Genomic DNA, 25,808 nt, shown 5'->3' with positions numbered 1-25,808 from the left:
CATTGCTGGGGCCAGTAGAGGTCTATCACCTCCCCCGTCCTACCCAGGCTGGGGTTGGTCCAACTTCTCAGGCCCGGCCTAGCCGGGCCTAGTCTCATTCTTTAGGTGAGGAAACTGAGGCTCATGGAGAGTGGGTAACTTGCTCAAGGTCAGATAGCTAGAAGAGGTAGAACCAGGATTTAAACCAATCAGTACAGGGTCAGAGCCTGGGCCCTGACCACATGTGTGCTGCTTCACTCTGAAAAAGGTTTCATTCCCAGGTTTCACTTCCATGGGGGGTATCACTGTGGGGTCCAAAGAAATCATAATTCCAGACCAATACTCTAATACGGTGGAAAGAAAAGAATTGATTCAGGTCATGACTGTCCTGTTACTAATGATTTAAGGAATCAGAGCAAGTAATGCATTATGCCTGTGTATGAGAAGCGGAAAGGCGTCTGAGGATGCAGCGCTAAGAGAGTATATTCATAACACTAATTGGGAATGGGCCCCCAGGGAATCTTCCCTGTTTATAAGCAAGAATGAAGTATGAACCCTTCCACCTTTGACTCCAGAGTCAAACTACAAATCAGATAGCAGGATCATTTGGTGAAGGTAATTGCCTCTGTTTCATAAAAACTATACGCAGATCATCTGTCTGCTTCTGGCTCTAGAGTGTGGAAGGAAAAACTACCTCCTCAACCTTCTGAGTGAGGCTCTGATCACTGAGGGAGGGAGAGGGAGAGTTTTTTGGGAAACTTGCATTATTTGCTGATTGGGGAAGGAAGTTGTGAGAGACTCCTCACAGTCTGGTGCAACAACCATACGAAGAGGGCTCTATTCTAATTTCTATTTTACAGATGGGGAAACAGAGGCACCAGGAAAGTTAAATAACTACCCAAGGCTGCAAAACTAATTCACAGCAGAGCCAGGCTGTGAATCCATCTTACTCTTGCTCCAGAGCTCACATGCTTAATTACCATGCTATACAGCATAGAATACGATGTCTTCAGAAATCATAGACTTCCCTGGCCCAATGAGACCTTAAGGATCACACCCCAACCCAAATTACATCAGTCATCTTTGTCCTTCTATTCATTTATATTGCCTCCCTTTGATGTCCCTGTGTTTTCTGCTCTTGTCTGTGAACAATGACACTAATACCATTGATCTTGTCTCCAAAAACTCCTCAGTCCCATTTATTTTTACATTCTCTTACAACCCTCCTCTTGTCTCCATTTTGTTTCTTTCTTTTTTGTCTTGTCTCCAATTTCTAAACTTAGGTATAATAAAGCCTTTAGCAAAAACATGGACTTTGGGCTTCCCTGGTGGCGCAGCGGTTGAGAGTCCGCCTGCCGATGCAGGGGACACGGGTTCGTGCCCCGGTCCGCGAAGATCCCACATACCGTGGAGCGGCTGGGCCCGTGAGCCGTGGCCGCTGAGCCTGCGCGTCCGGAGCCTGTGCTCCGCAACGGGAGAGGCCACAACAGTGAGAGGCCCGCGTACCGCAAAAAAAAAAAAAAAAAAAAACATGGACTTTGCCTATAACAGTCTTTCCACTTGCCTTGACCCTGATAGTTTTTCACGCTAAAATTCTCTGGGGGAAGGATTATGTAGCTGAAGAGGCTCTGCGTTCAGAGCAGTGATTTAGCGTTAATCTGTTTCTTGCTTTCATGTCCTCTGACTCTCCAGGACCCCCACTGGGAGCCTGTGACCTGCACATGGTATCTTTGGTCTTTACTGTTGAAGATTACGATATTAGACTGGTTAGGCAGTAGCTCTTCTTCCTCCCTTCAGCCTCTTCAAATTGCAGCTGAATGTAAATGTCTTATAATCTGTGATTTCTATAATGCTATGATTGTAGTGCCTTTTGTATTAGTCAGGATAGGCTGGGTTGTGCTGAAGAAAAAAATAATCGCCAAATCTCCATGGCTTAATTTCTTAGTGCATTCAGATGCTATAACAAAAATACCAGAACTTCCCTGGCAGTCCAGTGATTAAGACTCTGTGCTCCCAATGCAGGGGGCACAGTTCAATCCCTGGTCAGGGAACTAAGATCCTACATGCCGCACGGCGTGGCCAAAAAACAAAACCAAAAAATACCATAGACTAGGTAGTTTATAAAAAAAACAAACATTGGGGAATTCCCTGGCATTCCAGTGTTTAGGACTCTGCGCTTTCATTAACAAGGGCCTGGGTTCTCAGGGAACTAAGATCCCACAAGCCGCATGATGCAGCCAAAAACAAACAAACAAACAACAAACATTTATTTCTCATAGTTCTGGAGACAGGCAAGTCCAAGATCATGATGCCAATAGATTTGGTGTCTATTGAAAATCTCCTTTATTAGTAGCAGTCTTCTCACTGTAACCTCACACAGTGAAAGCAGCAAGGTCTTTTTTACAAGGGCACCAATTCCATTCATGAGGGTGGAGCCCCTCCCAAAGGCTCCACCTCCTAATAACATTATCTAGGGTCTTAGGATTTCAACACATGAATTTCATTGTTGCGGGGGTGGGGCGGGGGGTGGGGGGAGAACATAAATATTTTGTCTATTGCACTGAACAAAACCAGACTTTCTCACTCACCTGAAATCTGTTGCAGGGACAGCACCTCTTTGGTTAGTTCTCCCTCTGCAATGACTTGGGAACCTGGTTCTTTCCAACATGTGGCTCTGCCACCTTGATACACAGCCTACGTGCAGCACAACAGAGCAGAGAGAGCTGGAGGGTCGTGCAGTCGCCCTTAAATGGTTGGTTTGGCCTGAAGGTGACACTTATCTCTGCTCCTTCCAGCCCATTGACCAAAACTAGTCAAATGGCCCTGCCTAACTCTAAGGGAGCTAGGAAATAAGGAGGAACACAGGGCATTCTGTGAGCAGGAAATGTCTTTGCCTTCTTCTCATTATTGTATTACACACTGCAATCTTGCCTTTCTTTCCCAGTCTAGTCACAGCCTGTCCACTTGTACCGTGAACCTTCTACCTCTAAATCCACAAAGTATAGTTTAATCCAATTCTTGTCCTTTGGAGTGTTTCATCTCCTGCCAGATTACCCTGCCTTTGCTCTTTCACTGGTGTACGTCACAGCTGCAGAGTTTTCTCCCTCATCCCCATTCCTACATTCGCATCTAGTCATTTTCCAGGATCTACCCAGCTGAGAATAGTCTGAAAAGACCCCCTAAACTTTCTGCAATTGAAATTGAAATTATTAAGAACAAGAAACATTCTTTCTCTAGAGTGGAGAGAAGAAAGGGAGAGAGGGAAAACACTGAAGGAAAAAAAGCAGGTTGAATAAATCTTCTGGAGGTCAGGTCCAGGAGCCACCCTGGTCCACTGTTCCCTAGGACAGTTTAATACAGGTCAGACAAAAAGATGTCTGGGAAAGGGCCCTAATGCTCTCTGCTCTCTCTGAGTTTTCCTCTTCCACAGTTTACTCATGTTCTGATCAAAATGAGCATTAGTGTCACGCTTTTGTTTTTAATAAACGTACTACAAGAGCAGTATTTAAGGGAATTTTTATAAAAGAAAATTTAATCCTGCCAACCTAAAAGTTACTGTTGTTTGCATACTTCTTTCCAATTGTAGGGGAGGAAAAATCTTTTCTACCCATCTTCCATTCTCCAGCTAGGACCCAATAAATTAGACTGGCCAAAGACAGATTAACAAAAGAAAAACAGATGTATATTAACATGTGTGTTGCACATGCATCTATGGGAGTACCCAGCGATGAGCTACCCAAAGGCGTAGCTAGCATTTGGGCTGATAACCCCATCTTAGGCTAAACAAAGGAGAAGAAATTTGGGGCTTCTGGGCAGAGGAGTACGTTATGGGAAGGCGACCAGGAAAAGTGCAGTAAACAAGGGTTGTTTGGTAAGGTTTGTTATGTAGATTTAAGTGGGTGCCTTCGCCTTTAATAAGAGTTGTTAAGGGAATGGTCCAGTGCTTAGGACTCTGCGCTGAGGGCCTGGGAACTAAGAAGATCCTGCAAGCCTCAAGGCACAGCCAAAAAAAAAAAAAAAGTTAAGAGTCCTCTTCTTCCTGGTTAGGAAGAGGGAGACACACAAATGGACATTTCCTTTACGAAAAGAAAATCTGTGTCCTGTTTTCAAGCTTTTCCTAAGCCTGCTTGTTTTCAATGGCCAAATTGATCCATATGCCAAAGAGGCAATTTTTGGTACCCTTCATAGCCTTTGTTTATTTTAATATGTTTGTGATTATACCAAACAAGTATTTCCTTTTAAAGGGATGTATCCATGAGAAGAGAACACATAAAGTGAATGACCTCGTCATTTATATTTTAGTAAGAATTAGCTTGAGGAGCCTTACCCTTTTTTTTTTTCTTTAGCAACTGGTTGGGATTAGTACACTAAAGCTTGTGTATAGAAGGAGCAACAGGGAAGCTGGTGGGCATGTGTACCTCAGTAAGAGACTTTGGGTAACCCATGGCAGCAAGCAGTCACTGGGTCTTGGGGAATGGAGGACCAACAGGGGTAGAAGATGAGAATTAGAAAAAGCGGCAGAAAAGGGGAGTGGTTGGTTCCAAAAGAAACTTTGCCAGCCCAATGATTTTTTTTTTTTTTTTTTTTTTTTGTGGTACGCGGGCCTCTCACTGTTGTGGCCTCTCCGTTGCGGAGCACAGGCTCCAGACGCGCAGGCTCAGCGGCCGCGGCTCACGGGCCCAGCCGCTCCGCGGCATGTGGGATCTTCCCGGACTGGGGCACGAACCCATGTCGCCTGCATTGGCAGGCGGAGTCTCAACCACTGCGCCATCAGGGAAGCCCTGCCCAATGATTTTAAGATCACAAATCTAGTGAACAGGATCTTGAAACTCACCTATTCCAACTCCCATCTTGTGTTTCCCTTGACTGCATCCTTGCCATTTGCTGCCAAAACTGGGCTTGACCAACTCCAGTGCTGGGGACTCCACTGTTTCCCAAGATCCCCCCAACTGTTTTAGACAACGCTCACTCATTAAAAAAAATTCTTTTTAAATTTAATTTTAGCTTTATTAAGCGTTTAAAATAAAGATCTTGGGCTTCCCTGGTGGCGCAGTGGTTAAGAATCCACCTGCTAATGCAGGGGACACAGGTTAGAGCCCTGGTCTGGGAAGATGCCACATGCCGTGGAGGAACTAAGCCTGTGTGCCACAACTACAGAGCCTGTGCTCTAGAGCCCGCGCACCGCAACTACTGAAGCCTGAGCGCCTAGAGCCCGTGCTCTAGGCGCGTGGGCTCTAGAAGCCACTGCTATTATCCCTTTGATAATAGCTTCATAAGAGAAGTCACCGCAAGGAGAAGCCCGCGCACTGCAACAAAGGGTAGCCCCCGCTCGCTGCAACTGTAGAAAGCCCACGTGCAGCAACGAAGACCCAACACAGCCAAAAATAATAAATTAAAAAAAATTTTTAAATAAATAAATAAAGATCTTATCTTGAGAAAAAAATGTACCTCCTTGTAGCTTTGATTATAAGCTGCCCTCTAGTCCTCCCCCTACATGAACTGCTATTTCAAGACGGCTCCATAATCTCCTTGGAGGCCCTCTTAAATAGGGTAATCATGTCCAGTTCAAGCATTCTTCTCATGTCAACACTTCAAGTCCCATTTCCAACCAGGCCACTTTCCCCAGAGTATACCTGGCATTTGTAGTTTTCAAGGGATAATATCATCTTGCATCAACCTTAAGAAGAAAATGCAGAATCCTTCTGAGAATGGAGACACTGCTTCAGACATGCTAGGTGTGATTTTTGAAACAGTGACTTGTAGTAAGAAGAGATCCCCATAGGAGAGGGAGGTGGGCTTGGCTCATTGCTAATAATTCTATATCAATTAATAATCTTAGCTTACAGTTATTGAACATTTATGTGTCGGTCATTATTCTAGGTGCTTTATGTTTACTGTCTCATCAAATCCTCACCATAACCCTATGAGATGGGTCCTCTTATTCTCAACCTCATTTTATTTTTTATTTATTTTTTTTAAAGATTTTTTTTTTGATGTGGACCATTTTTAAAGTCTTTATTGAATTTGTTACAATATTGCTTCTGTTTTCTGTTTTGGTTTTTTGGCCATGAGGCATGTGGGATCTTAGCTCCCTGACCAGGGATTGAACCCGCAGCTTCTGCATTGGAAGGCAAAGTCTTAACCACTGGACCGCCAGGGAAGTTCCCTCAACCTCATTTTACAGATGAGGAAACTGAGGTACAAAGAGTAACTTGCCCAAGATGTCACAGCTAGTAAGTGGCAGAAGCACAATTCAACCCCCAGCAGCTAATTCCAGACCTCTTGCACTCCTCAATCACTGTTGCTTACTGCTTCATGCCTGGTTAAGATTGTGAATTTTAATATTTTTTACAAAGCAGTAAAGAAAACATCCCTCTGAGTCTTGATTTCTGCTAATTTGATAGTGAACAACAGAATGTTATTCCCTTATATGCAACATATACTTTACATCAGAACAGGACATCAGCCCAGGATATGTCCTCTTCTTTTAGACCTATGATCTTATGTCAAACATATGATATTATTTGGCTTTTGACCTAGGAATTTGACAAAAGGGAGGTCGAATGAGTCACTGAGCTAAGAGTCCAGAGCTCTAGATACTAATTCCAACACCGCCATAATTTTTTTTTTACAGCCATCATTTTACATGTAACTATGCCATGATTCCTCAATTTTAAAATGAGAGAATTGGACTCCACTCCACTCTAAGGGACCTCCAAATGCTGAAATCTTGTGTCCAAAGGAATGACTTTCCCACCGGGAGTTTCTAGCACTGTGGCAGAAGGAAAGGACAAATATATATCTAGAAAGAGGCAGACTCTCTGGTGCCTCTTGAGTCACACATATCAAACTGAAATGAACAAATGAGCATCTGTTCCCTGTTTCTGATGTGTAAAGCTGTCAATTGGCAATAGTTACTATGCTTAGGTTTTCAACTGGCTCTGTTGCCCCTACTAAAAATAAGCCACTGGTGTTAGGGCTGAGTCATTTTCATACATGAGTATGTGGAGGAAAAAAGTGACAAAGGTCATAAAGGAACTGTGGGTTATTTCCCTTCCAACCAGACACCACACCTTGTTCCCAAACAGTCCCTCATTTTCTGTTTCATTTCAGATAAGCTGTATACCTTAAATAGAGAACATATTCAACAGTATGTTATTGTGTTTTCATTTGTTCATATCCTGTTCACTGCTTGTAGATTGGCCTTTTCCTTAGAGCTGGGTTTTGTACTTTTCTGAGGAATAGAGGTTGATGTTAACAATATTTGCAACTGAACTTTACAGTTTACAAAGTGATTACATATACATAGTTTCTTTGGTCAGCACCCCCCTGGTGATGTGGCAACCTGAGGATAGGTCCCCAGCATCCTCTCCAGGTAGTAAAGTCTTATGGGGACAAGACCCATCCTGGGCAAAATTGTAAAGTAAGTTTGCCTTGTTTTAAGGTGGTCTTTCTCTTTAGTTTTGGGGGATTATTTCTCACCTTCTGGGGTCTCCATTCCCCACCCTCCGTTCCTGTGGCCCTTGCCCTCATTCTGCTTTCTGCTCGAAGCTTCTCACTTTTTCAGCCTTTCTCTCCTAGCTCTAAAATGGAAGGAAAGTTGGAGGAGGAAAACACTAAAGTTCTTTCTTAATCTAACTGCTTTTTCCAAATATGCCTTTCTAAGGAGCAATAACAAACTCTAAAATTATCTCAGGATTCTTTCCCTTACTCAATAAAATTCCCCATTCCCTCAGGGTTGCTGGTTTCAACTTGGTGGAAAACAGTTGACTGAACAAAATATAAAGGGTGAATATTGGATCATGTATTTCATAAAACAATTCTTCCTGGGAGTATTATCCACAAACAAGACTTAAGTACATTCATAAATTAATGACTTAGAATGGTTTGTCCAGCTACCGTCTTTCTTTGTGATCCATTCAGAAGCACCTCAAAGCAAAAATGTCCAAAATGAACTTATTATTTTATTTTAAAAAGCTACTTTTCTGACAGCTACTCACCTGAGTCTGCCCGCTCTCCCCTTGAGAGTGTACTATCATTTAATAAATCCTTCCTGTGCTTTCTCGAGGAAGAAAAAAAAACTTACTTTTCTTCTTGAATTAACTCTCTCTCTCTCTCTCTCTCTCTCTTTGTTTGGCTGCACCAGGCGGCTTGTGGGATGTTAGTTCCCTGACCAGGGATTGAACCTGGGCCCTTGGCAGTGAAAGCTCTGTGTCCTGACCACTGGACGGCCAGGGAATTCCCCTGAATTAACTCTCTTGATTGGTGATACCACCATTTACCCATTTGCCCAGACCAGAAACCTGTGGGTCCCCTTCTATTATCCTCTAAATCCACCAAGTTCTGTCCACTGGATTTCTAAAATATTTTTCACGCCCATACCATTGCCATTGCCTTAACATAAAGGATGGAGAGGCAGGGAGGGAGATTAGGCAGATACACATGGAATGCGAAGAGCAAGATGTAAGTAAGACCAATTTAAGTGCGTGCACCAAGACATTAGTCTGGCAAACCAGACAAAGTTCTTGACCCCTACCCATAGCACTCTACCTCCGCCACCACTTTTTTTTTTTTTTTTTTGCGCGGGCCTCTCACTGTTGTGGCCTCTCCCGTTGCGGAGCACAGGCTCCGGACGCACAGGTTCAGCGGCCATGGCTCACGGGCCCAGCCGCTCCACGGCATGCGGGATCCTCCCGGACTGGGGTACGAACCCGCGTCCCCCGAATCGTCAGGCGGTCTCCCAACCACTGCGCCACCAGGGAAGCCCTTCCACCACCACTTTATAACATATCGGTAGCCCAGCCTGCAGGGCTCCCAAAATGTAGAGAAAATACCTCTGTTCACTATTAAGATTTCACTTGGAGTTGAAGTTGAGATGGAGAAAGAATATATGGGAAAAGGCCTCACGTTTCAGCCTGAAAGATTGGTAAGAGGGGGGCAAGGAGAACAGGAATAGAGAATAAAACTATTAGACAGGCATCCACAGTTTTGGAAGTCCAGGCTTTGTCCCAGAGAGTAAGAGAATTGTTGAATAAACGAAAATAACGTTGAGGGCTCTACCGTCCTCTTATCTGGGGCTCAGAATGATGCTGCCTTGAAGACCACCCCATGTCAACCTAGGGAACAAGTACCTCAAGTTGGCTGTGTTGTGGACTTGTGTGGTGTGAAGCTCAGAGGTTTAACTTTCTTTTTTTTTTTTTTTTAAGTTTTATTTATTTATTTATTTAATTTATTTTTGGCTGCGTCGGGTCTTAGTTGCAGCATCCGGGATCTTCGTTGAGGCATGCAGGATCTTTCATTGCGGCGTGCGGGCTCTTCGTTGTGGTGCATGGGCTTCCCTCTAGCTGTGGCGCATGGGCTCCAGGGCGCGTGGGTTCTGTAGTTGTGGTGCACAGGTTCCAGAGCGCGTGGGGTCTGTAGTTTGCAGGAGGGGGGCTCTTGTTGAGGCATGTGAACTCAGTAGTTGTGGCATGCGGGCTCAGTTGCCCCACGGCATGTGGGATCCTAGCTCCCTGATCAGGGATCGAACCTGCGTAGTCTGCATTGCAAGGCAGGCTCTTCATCACTGAACCACCAGGGAAGTCCCAGAGGTTTAGCTTTCTTAATCTGGCCTGGGAACTTGGGTTGGGGATGGGCGGTAGGCAGCAGGTAGCTCTGAGGTGAGGGCTGCAGGGAAGGCTACCATCATAGCCAGACCTCAGGGATGTCTCAGGTAACATCAGACTCAAAGAAGGCTAAGTTAGATGGGGAGTGATGCCAAAAGAATGGACCCTGGGTTCCAGTAGTTCAAAACTTCAATCTTTTTTTTTTTTTTTTTTTTGGCTTTGCCTCATGGCATGTGGGATCTTAGTTCCTCGACCAGGGATAAAATCTGCGTCCCCTGCAGTGGAAGCATGGATTCTTAACCACTGGACCACCAGGGAAATCCCTCAAAACTTCAACTTTGAAGGCCAGCTGGATATCTAGAGACTAGGCAAGCAAGGAACATTGCTTAGAGACCAGAAGAAAAGAGTGAAGGTCACTTCATGGATCCAAAGACCCCATTCACATTTATCTACCTTGATCAAGTGGCTGAAGAAATGTCTTCCCTATAATCTAAATACCCTAAAGGAGAGGACCAGGAAGGGGAGAGGTTAGCTGAAAAGGCTCATCATTCTTATCCAAGAGAGACTGCACGTGACCTAAAGTTACTGTTTCAATAATCCCTTTAGACCAAGCTTTCCTTTGAACTTGGTCGATTCTGTGAGTGAGGTTTCAGAAAGTAGGCCAGATTAGGTTTAGACAAAACAAATAAATCATTTTTCTCTGCTTATCTGAATCTGTGAGTTAACTCCCAAGCCAATCGTCTGCTGAGATTACCTTCCCCTTGGCAAAATCTTCCAGGAGAACTTCACCTAAATAACCTCCAAACAGTTAACTACTCTTTCTTCTTTATCACTGCACTTTATACATATTTAGATTGTTGCACTTGTACTAGACTTATGCTTCCAAACCTGCCTCCTTCACTAGACTACTTGTCTTGGGGGAAAATATTGTGCCTGACTCATCTTGACCTTGGCCTACCACCTTCAACTTGGGCCTCACACAGGACCCGCATCTAATAGGCAACAAGTGCTGGCTGAATTGCGCTGAGTTCTTAAAGATGGTGGATTTCAGGTGCAATGTTTTGGGTAATTAAGACCTTCCTCTCAAATCATATACACAAACTAATTGGTATTCAGAAAAATCAGACAGTTTCTTCTCATCTCCATTCCTTTCCCAGCATGACTTAAAAAGTATGTCAAAATTAATTTCTAAACTAGAATGGATTGATAGTGTCATCCCCAGTGAAATCTGTTTAAAGACTCTTTTGGAAATGGGCTCTGGCTTTGTCTGATGTTTCCTAAAAATCTAATGTATACCTTTCTCATCTGTTTACCTAGGAGACTCAAGTGAGGGGTGGTGGGGTGGGTGAACAAAATTCAGGTTTCTTGCTGGTGAGTCTCACTGGATGCTTACTTGCTCCAGACAAAGAGGGTCCCCTTGCACTCGACTCTTCTCCCACAAGGACAATGATTTCCTGGATTACCTTACAGATTGTTGAATATTAACCATGTGATATCTTGGAAATGGGATTTTCTGGGTGGTTTTAAATTTCTTTGTGCTTTTCTGTATTTAGCCAATTTTCTATAGTGAGTATACATTTTGTCTATAATTGGGGGAAAAAAATCCAACTAACCCACTGTTTTGAAAATATGTCTTTTATTCCCAGAGTGAACTTCAGCTATAAAAAGTATACCGAGGGACTTCCCTGGTGGTCCAGTGGCTAAGACTCCACGCTACCAATGCAGGGGGTCCAGGTTTGATCCCTGGTCAGAGAACTAGATCCCACAGGAATGTTGCAACTAAGAGTTCACATGCTGCAACTAAAGATCCCACATGCTGTAACTAAGGAGCCCATGAGCCGCAACTAAGACCTGGTGCGGCCAAAATAAATAAATAATAAATAAATAAATATATTTTTAAAAAAGTATACTGAGAGGTGGGTGATGGGCCTTCTTTTCCACTTCTTCCACCAACCCAGGTCAGAAAGGGGTGGCGAGAACATAGACCTGAACACAAATATGACCAACAGACCTTGGTCCCATCTAAAACAGACTCTATAATGAGATTCTTGCTTCAGCCAAATGTTCAGCCTCCTCATTTTAGAGGCATTTCTGGTAGTCCGATGTTCTGGATGGGGGGTTGGAGGGTGGGGGAGGGTGCTACAAGGGAATAGGCCTTCTTGCAACTTCAACCTGGACAGATTTAGCCATCTTATCCTGACACCTTAAAAGACTTTCAAAGGAAAAACTGAGGGCTCAGAAAAGTCCTCTGGCACTTTTCAAGAGCCCTGAATTCCATAGTTGGACTGCCTCACCGAGCATGTTCTAATTTGTAAGGGGTAATAAATCACTTATTTCACGCTGCCATAGATGGAGGGTTTCGTGCACTAGTAGCCCTGTTTTCTCTTCCTCTTCCAGCGACCCACTCTCCCCATGTGGGAAAATGTAGTTTGTGAAACCAGAGAAATTGAGTTACATAGAAACAACTGTAAAAGTTCCAGAAGTCTAGACAAACAACAAGACCAGCAATTTCGCTCTTCCAGTGATTATAGTAATTGAGCTTAGGAAGAAGCTCCTCCCTTCCTTCCCTCGTCAGCTCCTCCCCTCTGCTGCTCCCATTAGCATCCTCACTATTTGTGCAAAGGCCAAAGAATCTCTTAAAATGGAATTTCCTTCCTTGTAGGAACCAAAAGTAAACATGAACTCTATTTTTTTTTTTTTTCTTTTGTCAGCGCCGCACAGCACATATGGGATCTTAGTTCCCTGACCAGGGTTTGAATCCATGCCCCCTGCAGTGGAAGCGCAGAGTTTTAACCAATAGACCGCCAGGGAAGTCCCATAAACATTTACTCTAAATCTACAACATAACCTGTTTTCCTGAATGACTCTTAGTCTTTAACAATAATCTCAGCCCGTGGGGTTAGAGGTGGGTGCTGGAAATTTATCCAGGTGGTTGAGTATAGGAGGTAGTATTACTGCCTACAATGTTAGGAGTTGACTAAAGGGACTCAGTCTCAAGGCCCTCTCTCCCGTCTTTCACTCCCACCTACAAACCAGAATCATAGGATTTAAGAATTGCAAGAAGTCTTTACAGATTCTGTAACACACCTCTTCATCATACAGATGAAGAAGTTGAGGCTCACAGTCCTTATCACAGTGACTGGTACCCAGTAGGTATACAGTAACCATTAGCTTTTTTTGTTTCTGGCCTAAGTTCTTCAAAATGACAAGTCCATACTAAGGGTATAAGGTTCCCAATTTAAAAACTGTTTTCTTTACACTCTATCACACTGAGTTATGTGGTTCTATTGGATTTACTAAAAGTCATTATAGCCATAAATTTAGTTTCTAACAGCTTCATTGAGATACAATTCCCATAGCATATAATTCAACTATTTAAAGTGTACACTTCGATAACTTTTAGTATATTCAGAGTTGTTTATCTATCACCATAATCAATTTTAGAACCTTTTCATTAGCCCCAAAAGAAACCCATGCCCATTAGCATTCACTCTTATTTTCCCTTGTTCCTCCAGCCAACCCTAGGCAATGACTGATCTTTCATATGTGGTCCTTTGCGACTGGCTTCTTTTACTCAGTATATTTTCCAGGTTCATCCATGTTGTAGTATGTACTACATTTCTTTTTATTGCTGAATAATAAATATTCCTTTATATGCATACACCATATTTTATTGAAGAGTTGATGGATATTTGGCAGAATTTTATTTTAAACAAATGTGATCACTGAGCTAGCAGAAGCTTAAAATCAAGATAAATATGTATCTCATATATTTCTATCTTGAATTTATACCTAAAGAAGCATACTTGCTATGAAGACTTTATTATAATCTCAGACCTGAAAATCAACAGACATTTTTTCTCTAAATTTTCTGATGTGTATGAGAATACTGTGGAAAGACAAAGTAAAGCCTTGGCCTAAGTCTTCCTGCTCCTCTAGACTCCTAGGAAAATAAAGGCATATACATAGGTAGATTGCCCAAGTAAGCGCCCTCAGGAAGAGAAAAAAGAAGAGAAGACAAAAGAAAGATTCAGAGTAAGACTCCTCTGGTTTTCAAATGTGAGATTTAGAAAAGAAGGGGCATTTGGGGCACATACCTAACCAGCTGATAGGCGAAACTAAGATCCAGACATATACACAAACAATATAAAGGTGACTGCAGGGTGAGGGTGAGAAACGGGGACAGTGCAGGCCACAAATTCACTCATAAGGCTTGGTATTTTCATTTTTGTCTTTTTATACCTTGGCCCTTGCCCAACCTCCATAATGCTTTTGTGGGTCTCCATGGTATTTATGATCCTGGGAGGTAGCTGATTCCCCCAGTGAACCCTTCTTTATCCAAATCTTGCCTTCCCCGGCCCTATTCTTAGAGGAGTTGAGGCCACAGTACTCCTGAGTCACCTACTGCGGAGATAAGGGGCTTTGGGGAGGGTCTTCTGCCCCATTTGCAGAGGCTATGATGCCAAAAGCACAGCTTCTCTATACATCGGTGCTGAATCAAATCTCGGAGACAGAGTTTTGGGTGAAGTAGAAAAGGATAGTTTTATTACTTTGCCAGGCAAAGGGGGACACAACGGGCTCCTGCCTGGAAAAACTGTGTCCTAACTTGGAGACGATAGTGAGAAGTTTTATAGTAATGTTTCAGAGAGGGCGTGATCAGCTTGTGGACATTCTTCTGATGGGTTGGTGGTGAGGTAAGTAGGAATCAGCATCATCAACCTTCAGCTTCCAACGGGTTTGGGGTCTAAATGCTTTTGGGCAACATACCATCGTTAACTTCTCCCACCTGGAGGAGGTTTCAGTATCTGCAAAACAGCTCAAAGATATTGTTGTGTGTATCCCTTGATGGGTAACTAGGACCTTGCCCCAAGGCTCCACTACTGTTTCTCTTGACTGTTTCTCCCTTGTATTGATGAATCCCCTTCCTTTCCCTAACAGCTGCTTGAAACTACCCATTGGAACTCAGGGAAGATCTTGGAGGCTAAATGAAGCCTGTTTCCTGTAATCAAAGAAATGGGGGACACAGAAAGGCTTTTGTGCCCAGGAGTCCCAGAGGGCCCCCATCGGTATCAGCTAGAAGAGAACACCAGGAAGTGATCCTTGACTCAGCCCGCCTGAGGTTTGGGTGTTGTCATTCCCCACACGTGATTCTCTCCCAGGCGGCTGAGACCTCACGTACTATCGGACTTACTCACCCCAGTGACTCCACCTCTTTCCTCCTCTGCTCCCCAACCCATCAGCCTGCCCTGCTTCAAGATTAGAGGAAAGGAGGGTTGCTGGAGCCAGGAAATGCCACTCTCCCAAGTTGGCCAGAGGAAGCAGAAAAACCCGTGTTTGCCAAAGCACAAGATGTGGCGTTCGTTTTACCCTTCTACAGAATGCTTTGCACGGCCTCTGTTTGAGGCTATCCATACTGTTTTTAACCCCAAAATAATTCTATCCTATTCAAGACCACCTTATCACTGAGGCAAACCTTGTCCCAGGTAAGGTTGCTTTCCCTTCCCATCTGTTTTCCGCTTCTCTGAGTACGGAATTCTCAATCAGATTGGTTTGAGTCCCTGATCAGCCTCCTTCCCGTTCTCGCTGCGTGACCTTGAGTGAACCATAACTTCTCCGGGCCTAGTTTCCTTGTCTGTGAAACGAAGGCCAAACGTCTACCGCACCAAACATCCTTGCGGTGAGGAACAAATGTGAAAGCCCTTTGTGAGCTGTAAAAAGTAATAAAATTTTGGCTATTCTGGGCTGCTAGTCACTCTTCCAGAACCCCTCCCTTTCCACTGGGATTCGCCCTACAAATCGCGCTCTGGGCGGGCACTTCTCACCACCCTCCTCTAGCAGTCTTTCCTATTGGCTTACGCAACGACCTCGCGGCGCCGAGTGTTGACGCCACGCCGCCTCCGCCGGCGAAAGGTGACGCATTGGTCCCGCCCCCGGCCGCGCCTGGCCTCCCGCGGGGCCCCGCCCTACGGGCCGACGCGGCTCGGATCCCGCCCCGCGGGTGACGTGTGGCGCGCGCGGCTTAGCCGTCCCGGCAGTTGGTGCAGCGGCGGTAGGGCTGAGTGCGCTCGCTTCACCCCTCCCCTCCTCCGTCCCGGGCCCCCACCCAGCAGGGCCCAGCCGCAGCCCTAGCCCCAGCGGCCCGTCCCGTGCGGGCCCTTGTCGTCCCCTCAGCCGGCGACGCCCCGGGCCGGCCGCCCGCCACCATGGAGCTGGAGGACGGTGTGGTGTACCAGGAGGAGCCCGGCGGCTCCGGGGCCGTGATGTCGGAGCGGGTGTCCGGCCTGGCCGGCTCCATCTACCGCGAGTTCGAGCGGCTCATCGGGCGCTACGACGAGGAGGTGGTCAAGGAGCTGATGCCACTGGTGGTGGCCGTGCTGGAGAACCTGGACTCGGTGTTCGCGCAGGACCAGGAGCACCAGGTGGAGCTGGAGCTGCTGCGGGACGACAACGAGCAGCTCATCACCCAGTACGAGCGAGAGAAGGCGCTGCGCAAGCACGCCGAGGAGGTGAGGGCCGGCCGGCTGGGAGTGCGAGGGCCGGGCCCGAGGGCGGGCCGGGGGGCGGGGGTCGCGGTCCGTCTCAGGATGGGAGGCGCGCCGGCCTCCAGGAGGCAGGCCTGAGGCCGAGGCCAGCCGGACCGAGCCCGGCGGCCGCGAGGTCCCGGGACCCCCGGCCGGCGTTGGACGCCCAGGCAGGCTAGTGAGTGTCCAGGAGAAGAGAGTGTGATGGGGGAAGCAAGGCCCGGGGAGGAAGCCACAGCCTGGCCTGAGGGCACCTGGGATTGGCTGAGAGGGAGATTTTAGGGTGTCTGCTTGCCTCTTGTAGTTGAGGGAAGTTTCCGACCACCGTGGGATAGTCAGATGGCGGTTCAAACTTTTACCACGGGCGGGGGGGGGGCGGGCGCATTTAAACACTACTGCCCTGGATATGTAACTTCCGCTGGTTCCAGCACCTTTCCTGGGGGTTGCTGCTTTGGGAAGTTAGAGATCTCCCTCTTTCGGCCAGTTTCTTGTTGACGTTTTAACCCTATTGAGAAAGAGGTTTTATTTTACGTTTTAAGTGCCTTGGTTGACACTTTGTCAACAGTTAGGTGTTGTATAACAATACTCTGTAAATATGGAGAGTATGCAATTTTATTTTATTGGTATCCCAGATCAAAGCTTTCTTCCTTGTCAGGTGGTAACCTTGGACAGTTCCCTTTAAAAACCCTTTGTTTATTTATAAAGAGGACGGGAACGGGGTGAGGGGCAGGTTGAGGAGGTGTGGGTGACAGTTGGCAAGCCTTTTCAAAGACTACGGTTTACAGGTGCTCTTGGCCAGCTTTTAACTTTAGTGCCTCAGCAGTGTGACCTCGGTGCCCTAACCTTGAGTGAACCTTTTGCAGCTCTGGAGTGCAAGTGATAGGTCTTTGACTTCTTGAGACAGTAGAGGATTTTAGCTTTCAGGATGTGGAGGCATTATTTCTGTGGAACTTATCTAATACATGTGAAGTGTCCTATTCATCTTTGTTTCTTGAGCATCTAGCAAACCTGGTTAAATATATGGTGATTGAAGGAAGCTAAATAACTAATTATTGAAGGAACGACATGTGTATTTCAAAAATACTTGAAAAGTTTTTTTCTTTTTTAAAATAAATAAATTTATTTGTTTTTGGCTGTGCTGGGTGTTCGTTGCTTCACAAGGGCTTTCCCTAGTTGTGGTGAGTGGGGGCTACTCTTTGTTGTGGTGCGCAGGGCTCTTATTGCGGTGTCTTCTTTTGTTGCGGGGCACGGGCTCTAGGTGCACGGGCTTCAGTAGTTGTGGTACGCAGGCTCAGCAGTTGTGGCTCGCGGGCTCTAGAGTACAGGCTCACTAGTTGTGGTGCGCAGGCTCACTAGTTGTGGTGCGCAGGCTCACTAGTTGTGGCACACAGGCTTGGTTGCTCTGCGGCATGTGGGATCTTCCCCGACCAGGACTCGAACCCGTGTCCCCTGAATTGGCAGGCGGATTCTTAACCACCACGCCACCAGGGAAGCCCCAATACTTGAAAAGTTTTAAGGATGTGATGCTCATTTCCTAAGACTAAGTAGTACCACCATTTAAACTTTTTGTCACTTATACCTTTGTACCAGGTCAAATAGTTCTTTTTTTTCTTTCTTTTTAAAAATAAATTTATTTATTTATTTATTTAGGGCTGCGTTGGGTCTTTGTTGCTGCATGCGCGGCCTTTCTCAAGTTGCAGCGAGTGGGGGCTAGTCTTTATTGCGGTGCGCGGGCTTATCATTGCGGTGGCTTCTCGCTGCAGAGCAGGGCTCTAGGTGTGCAGGCTTCAGTAGTTGTGGTGCACGGGCTCAGTAGTTGTGGCTTGCGGGCTCTAGAGCACAGGCTTAGTAGTTGTGGCACACGAGCTTATTTGTTCCATGGCATGTGGGATCTTCCTGGACCAGGGATCAGACCCGTGTCCCCTGCATTGGCAGGTGGATTCTTAACCACTGTGCCACCAGGGAAGTCCCTGTTTTTTTTTTTTTCCTTAAGCTTGACTGTATGATGATTTTTAGTTCTGATTTTGTGATCCATTTGAGTCAAAGGAACGCTATTGAATTTGCCAAACAAAACTGACTTTATTTCAAGAGTATTTCCAAGTATATAGGGAAGGAAGGGTTGAAAAAGAAAATCTAAGGATGGAATCAAAATTTCCACTGGTTTGTTAGCTGTTTACAGAACTGTTTATGGAACGGAGGTTATGTACTACTACTCCTGAGATGACTTGCCATGTCTTCATGCTCAGACAGGTCCTTGCCATTGTGTGGATGTAAATGGAAAGACTGTGGAATTAACCGAATATCCACACAGGTGAGGAACAGGCCCAGCATGACCTGTTACTGCAGATAAAAGAAACTACTCCTTTCAGCCTTAAACTCCTGTCAGTCCATGTAAACGTAGGCAAAATGCCAGGGTCGCACATGCCCAGAAAACCATCTGCCACAGGTTGCAGAATCAGAAAATAAAACTAAGCTGCTAGACTCTGGATTGTATATTAATTTCTTAAGTAAATGACTTGTAAAAAATAGATTATCCAATGACTTTCTTTGTAATTTGTGCTTTTTCAAATATGTCTATAAATTTTCTATAATGAAACCTTTGGGCAAAGGGCCATGATCTGAGAATACAGAACATTGATGTAATGCTAAATGAGCCAACTTCCAGACCACAAATGTGAAACCATCTTGTTATCAGTTTTCATGTAAGATCATAAATCAAGTTTTACCCAAGTACTCAGAAATTCAGTCTCTTTTAGGCCAATATGCAGAAATGATTCTTTGTTTAATTTTCTTTGAGTGTTTGTGGCCTTTAATACAAAGACTATTTCCATAAAGTCTGGTATTACAGCAAAAATGCCTCAGGGTATTTACAGCAAGAATATTTGAAAGTATGGAAATTGACCATCACCTGAGAGAGTTAAGTAAATTCTGAGCACCTTTGTGGAAATTTAGGAGAATGTGTAAATAATGAGGACGTTTTTAGGAGGTGTGAAGTGCTTTAATCTCTTGCTTGCAGGAATTCTCAACAAGGAATCAGGAAGTTAATCTTTATTATAATGGTACTACTTAATTTGAATACCTTCTGTCTTTTTTTTTTTTTTTTTTGATCGTATGGGCCTCTCACTGTTGTGGCCTCTCCCGTTGCGGAGCAGGCTCCGGACGCCCAGGGCTCACGGGCCCAGCCGCTCCGTGGCATGTGGGATCTTCCTGGACCAGGGCATGAACCCGTGTCCCCTGCATCAGCAGGCAGACTCTCAACCACTGCGCCACCAGGGAAGCCCCCTTCTGTCTTTTTAATTGCTTATTTGAATTTGTTGTGTGGAGTTAGCCTGATGGTTTTGAGTCTATAAAAACAATCTGAAGGAGGGCTGATTTTAGATAGATTCGTAACCAGCTTCAAATGCTAATCAAGAAATCTCTCATTTTATAGCTCTCACCATTCTCCCCTTTGGGCTCCCTGCTCCAGCCATGTGTATTTTTTCCATTCTTTAACCAAGTCCTGTCTGATGCCTTTGCCCATGCTGTTTCCTTGGCCTAGAGTGCTTTTCCCTCAGAGCTTCACCCTGGCTAGCTCCTCACTTTTGGCTCAGCTTAAATTTCACTTCTTCTGCTAGACTTTTCCTGTCTACTCTAGCCAGAGTAAGCCTTGTGAATCTATGAACAATTTACCTGTAAATCAGTAATTTAAAAAAAATCTGGAGAGGGAATTCCTTGGCAGTCCAGTGGTTAGGACTCAGTGTTTTCACTGCTGGAGCCCGGGTTCAACACCTGGTTGGGGAACTAATCCCACAAGCTGAGTGGTGCAGACAAAAAAAAAAAATCTGGAGAAAGATGTTATTCTTGGGGAAGAATATATTAGTGTTTTTTATTTTTGTTTGTTTTTGTTTTTGTTTGTTTGTTTTTTGCGGTACACGGGCCTCTCACTGTTGTGGCCTCTCCCGTTGCGGAGCACAGGCTCCGGACGCGCAGGCTCAGCGGCCATGGCTCATGGGCCCAGCCGCTCCGTGGCACGTGGGATCTTCGTGGACCGGGGCACGAACCCGTGTCCCCTGCATCGGCAGGCAGACTCCCAACCACTGCGCCACCAGGGAAGCCCCTTTATGTTTTTGTTTGTGTAAGTTCTGATTCTTTTAAAATAGACATGATTTGTTTTGAGTAATTAAAAAAAAAGAATTTACAAGGTCGTGTTAGTTTCAGATGTACAGCAAAGTGATTCAGTTATACATAGGGAATTTAGTTTCAAAGTGAGAGTTTATTTAGCATGATTGGGTAGAGGGAGATTGCACATAAAAATGAAGATGTACCCTCTTCATCCTCCGTGAGTGGTAGAAGCATATATGAAGAGAGAATATCTTTGCTGGGAAGAAGATGTTGTGATTATGTGACTGCTTTTCTGTGGCTTTTTGTCTGAAAAAGACTGGGGTGATTAAGTGCAGAGATGAGAGATATTACTGAGAATATTCTAATTAACTTTTCCCCAATGAATCACCACTTAAAGATGTAACAAAATGGATGTTTTATATTAAGACTTTAATCAGGTTGTTTTCTTTGGAAGTCTATGAACATGGGAGTGAGTGATAAGATTTGTGGGCAGGAAAGCAGGCATTGGTATTGATTTTTTTAAATTGATGTTATAGTTCTCACTGATTCATAAAAATATTTTAATCAAAAGTTAAGGAAATTAATTTTGATTTGTTTGCAAAATAATTTACAGTGAAAGTTCACTTCTTTAATAAACACTTAAAAAGGAATATTTGAAGTCTTATCAATTTAGTTTTATGATTTATTTTTATCAAGACAGGAGTGAAGAGTACTTTTGAATACTTCAGCTTATATTTGTTGATGGTGGCTATTGAGGACTTAGGATGCTAAAAGTGGAAATTCCCTATTTGCTTCAACATTAAGTTTATTTTGTGTCTTTAGCACAGTTATTTAAATTGGTAATTATGATGTTTATTCAGATTTTTAGCCTTAATTCTATTACTCTAGTGTCAAAAGAAATTTAATTCGCTATTAAGTAGATTATGGGGATTCCCTGGTGGTCCAGTGGTTACAAGTCTGAGCTTCCACTGCAGGGGTCATGGGTTCCATTCCTGTTCAGGAAACTAAGTGGAGCAGTAGGGGAAAAGTAGTTTGTTTATATGCACAGATGATCTGTTAGTAGGTCCATTAGTTGTTAACATTTGACATAAAGTTTTCAAACACTTTTAAAAAGTGAAGTCTCTCTGTGGCACCTGTTCAGTGTTTTTTTTTTTAAACATTTATTTAGGCCGTGCCGGGTCTTTGTTGCGGCACATCGATATTCATTGCGGCCTGTGGGATCTTTAGTTGCAGCATGCAGGATCTTTTTTTAGTTGCGGCATGCAGGCTCATAGTTGCAGCATGCATGTGGGGTCTAGTTTCCTGATCAGGAATCGAACCGTGACCCCCTTCATTGGGAGCGTGGAGTCTTACCCACTGGATCCCAGGGAAGTCCCTGCGTTTGTTTTAAATAGGCTAACTTGATTTTTTCTTCTGTGAAAATTTCACTTGATATATTTGCCACCATATTATTTTCCTTGAAACCAGTATCTTGTGGTATCTTCAGGGAATTAAAGATTTTTGGTCCAAAGGTTGACTGAGGTACTGACTTCATTTCTCTCTTGGTTCAGTTAGAGCAAAGGTCAGCAGCTTTTCAGAATGTTATGTTACCTCTTAATTTCTAAGTTGTAGAATGCTCAAAATACACCTTAGTGCTTCATTGATCTCTGTATGCCCAAATTATTTTGTATATAAAATGAGTACATTTTAAAACACACTTAAAATACATATTTTCATATTTTAAAAATTACCATTGTTTTTTCTTGCAGAACTATTTGAAATAAGCTTCACACTGCCCCTAGTCAGAGTAGATATGTCCTTGCGTCTAGTCAATCCTTACTTCCAGGCACTTTCTGAAATGAACAGTGTATTTGTTCTCTAGGGGAATGTGTGTACATTGGTGGGAGGGGGTGTGTGTTACCTTGTGAAGTGGTAATCAGTTAACCATTGTTTTGCTATTAAGACAGAGCTTACCCTTTACCTTTAGAGATTTCTGAATTTAAGTATCTGAGATACATTATGTGTCCTTGGGATGGTGACATTCATATTTTACTTATTTAAAATCACAAAAGAGACTATGAAAATGGGTAAGGTACCAAGATGGATTAGTAGAGTAAGAACTACTCACTAGATTACTGTGGTATAAAACATAGGTCACTGACCCAATTCGGTGCCTATGTTTGGTGTGTAAGTTTCTTGGACTCCTTAGCTTACCTTTAACTATGCATTGCTTACTTAAATCACTTGGAACCTTTTGGTTCCCAGGAGAGCTAGTATTAGACTGTAGCCAAATACCTGTTCTTTTGTTCCCTTGACCAATGGTTGAGTTATTTTAAAAACACCTTTTTTTTTTTTGTCCTGCTCAGCACTCATAATGAATATAGATGTTACCTAAGTAAATTACTAGGTTGAGATAAGAAATATCAGCATAGACCCAGTTTAAAAATGTATGCAATGTGTTTATTCATAAAGCTGACATTTAGGGCTTCCCTGGTGGGGAAGTGGTTGAGAGTCCGCCTGCCGATGCAGGGGACACAGGTTCGTGCCCTGGTCTGGGAAGATACCACATGCCGCAGAGCGGCTGGGCCCATGAGCCATGGCCGCTGAGCCTGCGTGTCCGGAGCCTGTGCTCCGCAACAGCAGAGGCCACAACAGTGAGAGGCCTGCGTACTGAAAAAAAAAAAAAAAAAAAAAGCTGACATTTAGAAATATATGTGTGTAGGGCTTCCCTGGTGGCGCAGGGGTTAAGAATCCGCCTGTCAGTGCAGGGGACACAGGTTCGATCCCTAGTCCGGGGAGATCTCACATGCCGTGGAACAACGAAGCCTGTGTACCACAACTGCTGAGCATGTGCTCTAGAGCCCACAAGCCACAACTACTGAGCCCGCGTGCCACAACTACTGAAGCCTGCACGCCTAGAGCCGGCACTCTGCAACGAGAGAAGCCACCACAATGAGAAGCCCATGCACTGCAACGAAGAATAGCCCCTGCTCGCCGCAACTAGAGAAAGCCTGCACACGACAACGAAGACCCAATGCAGCCAAAAATAAATAAATAAGTAAATAAATTTATATATATATATATAAAAAGAAATATATGTGTGTAAATTCTATATATTTTGAAATTTTGGCCAGTGATATTTTGTTATTAGCTTCAATACAAGTCTGTGGAATTCACTTAAGAATTCTGGTGTCTGCATACAGACTGAAAGTGAGGAATGGAAAAAGATATTCCATGCAAATGGAAATCAAAAGAAAGCTGGAGTAGCAATACTCATATCAGACAAAATAGACTTTAAAATACTGTTACAAGAGATAAGGAAGGACACTACATAATGATCAAGGGATCAATCCAAGAAGAAGATATAACAATTGTAAATATATATGCACCCAACATAGGAGCACCTCAGTACATAAGTCAAATGCTAACAGCAATAAAAGGAGAAATCGACAGAAATAATAATAATATAATAATAATAATAATAGCGGGGGACTTTAATACCTCAGTCTCATCAATGGACAGATCATCCAGACAGAAAATCAATAAGGAAACACAGGCCTTAAATGACACATTAGACCAGATGGACTTAGCAGCCGAATACACTTTCTTCTCAAGTGCGTACAGAATGTTCTCCAGGATAGATCACATCTTGGGCCACAAATCAAGCCTCGGTAAATTTAAGAAAATTGAAATTATATCAAGCATCTTTTCTGACCACACGCTATGAGATTAGAAATCAGTTACAGGAGAGACTTCCCTGGTGGTCCAGTGGTTAAGAGTCTGCATTTCCAATGCAGGGGGTGTGGGTTCCATCCCTGGTCGGGGAAACTAAGATCCCACATGCCGCACGACATGGCCAAAAGAAAAGAAGAAAAAAAAATCAATTACAGGAAAAAAACTGTTAAAAACACAAACACATGGAGGCTAAGCAATATGTTACTAAGCAACCAGTGGATCACTGAAGAAATCAAAGAGGAAATAAGAAAAAAATACCTACAGACAAATGATAATGAAAACAGGATGGTCCAAAACCTCTGGGATGCAGCAAAAGCTGTTCTAAGAGGGAAGTTTATAGCAGTACAATCTTATCTGAGGAAACAAGAAAAATCTCAAATAAACAACCTAACCTTACACCTAAAGCAACTAGAGAAAGAGGAACAAACAGAACCCAAAGTTAGTAGAAGGAAATAAATTGTAAAGATTAGAACAGAAATAAATGAAATAGAGACAAAGAAAACAATAGCAAAGGTCAGTGAAACTAAAAGCTGGTTCTTTGAGAAGATAAACAAAATTGGTAAACCTTTAGCCAGACTCATCAAGAAAAAAAGGGGGCAGGGCTCAAATCAATAAAATTAGAAATGAAAAGGGAGCAGTTAAAACTGACACAAAGGAAATACAAGGCATCATAAGAGACTACAAAAAGCAACTATCATGCCAATAAAATGGACAACCTAGAAGAAATGGACAAATTCTTAGAAAAGCACAACCTTCCAAGACTGAACTTGGAAGAAATAGAAAATGTCAACAGACCATGCATAAGTACTGAAATTGAAAACAGTGGTTAAAAGACTTCCAACAAACAAAAGTCCAGGACCAGATGGCTTCACAGGGGAATTCTAGCAATCATTTAGGGAAGAGTTAACACCTACCCTTCTGAAACTCTTCCAGAAAATTGCAGAGGAAGGAATACTCCCAAGCTCATTCTATGAGGCCACCATTAGCCTGATACCAAAACCATAGAAGATATCACACACACACAAAAAGTACAGGCCAATATCACTGATGAACATAGATGCAGAAATCCTCAACAAAATACTAGCAAACCGAATTCAACAATACATTAAAAGGATCATCTACCATGATCAAGTGAGATTGATGACAGGGATGCAAGGATTGTTCAACATCCACAAATCAATCAGTGTGATAAACCAGATTAACAAAGTGAAGAATAAAAAGCATATGATCATCTTAATTGATGCAGAAAAAGCTTTTGATAAAACCCAACACCCATGATAAAAGCTCTCCAGAAAGTGGGAATAGAGGGAACTTACTTCAACATAATAAAGGCTGTATATGACAAACCCAGCTAACATCATTCTGCACTGTGAAAAGCTGAAATCATTCCCTCTAAGATTGGGAAACAATCCTATTTACCATCACATCAAAAAGAATGACAGGTTTTGGTAACTACAGATGTGATGGGAATAGGGAAAAATAAAGTATGGATAAAAATGGGTCCAGGCATCGGGAAGCTATGGTTTCCCAGTAGCTGCTTTAGTCATTAAAGCCTAAATGTCCATTCTCTTAATCACACGTCTGAATTTCTAAAGTAGCAGTATTTTGATTCATCCCTCTTGTTAAGTGTGCTGATAGGATTGTCCCTTCAAAACCACAGACCCAAGGGCCAGGTTTTGGGCAGGGAGGCTCTTGCCTACCAGACCTGTGGAGACATCCCACCGCCCCCTCCACTGCCTTGCAGGGTAGGGTGTAGTAACATCAGACTAGACATCAGGACAGTAAATCCCAGGGTTTGCTTAAGGGGTAGTATGGTGATAACTCAGTTGGTTTACACTTCTAATAGAAGCCCATGTAATCTAAAATAAAACTGCCTATATCAAGTAAA

At 43.7% G+C, this 25,808-nt stretch overlaps 1 protein-coding gene across 4 annotated transcripts in view; it reads left to right on the top strand.

The window, feature by feature from the left end:
- Nucleotides 1–15,607: 15,607 nt before the first annotated feature.
- The window catches only part of SPAG9 (sperm associated antigen 9), a 142,772-nt gene continuing 132,571 nt past the window's right edge, over nt 15,608–25,808 (top strand). For 3 of the 4 annotated variants that reach the window (XM_030839989.2, XM_030839988.2, XM_030839987.2), the window contains exon 1: nt 15,608–16,090. In XM_030839989.2, coding sequence (XP_030695849.1) covers nt 15,788–16,090 — 303 coding nt within the window. In that variant the 5' untranslated portion in view covers nt 15,608–15,787. The remainder of the gene's footprint in view (nt 16,091–25,808) is intronic. The other variant, XM_030839992.3, reaches the window with a different exon arrangement.

The sequence above is a fragment of the Globicephala melas genome, chromosome 20 (assembly GCF_963455315.2).
Source record: "Globicephala melas chromosome 20, mGloMel1.2, whole genome shotgun sequence".
NCBI lineage: Eukaryota > Metazoa > Chordata > Mammalia > Artiodactyla > Delphinidae > Globicephala > Globicephala melas.
This window is presented reverse-complemented; position numbering and strand designations above follow the sequence as displayed.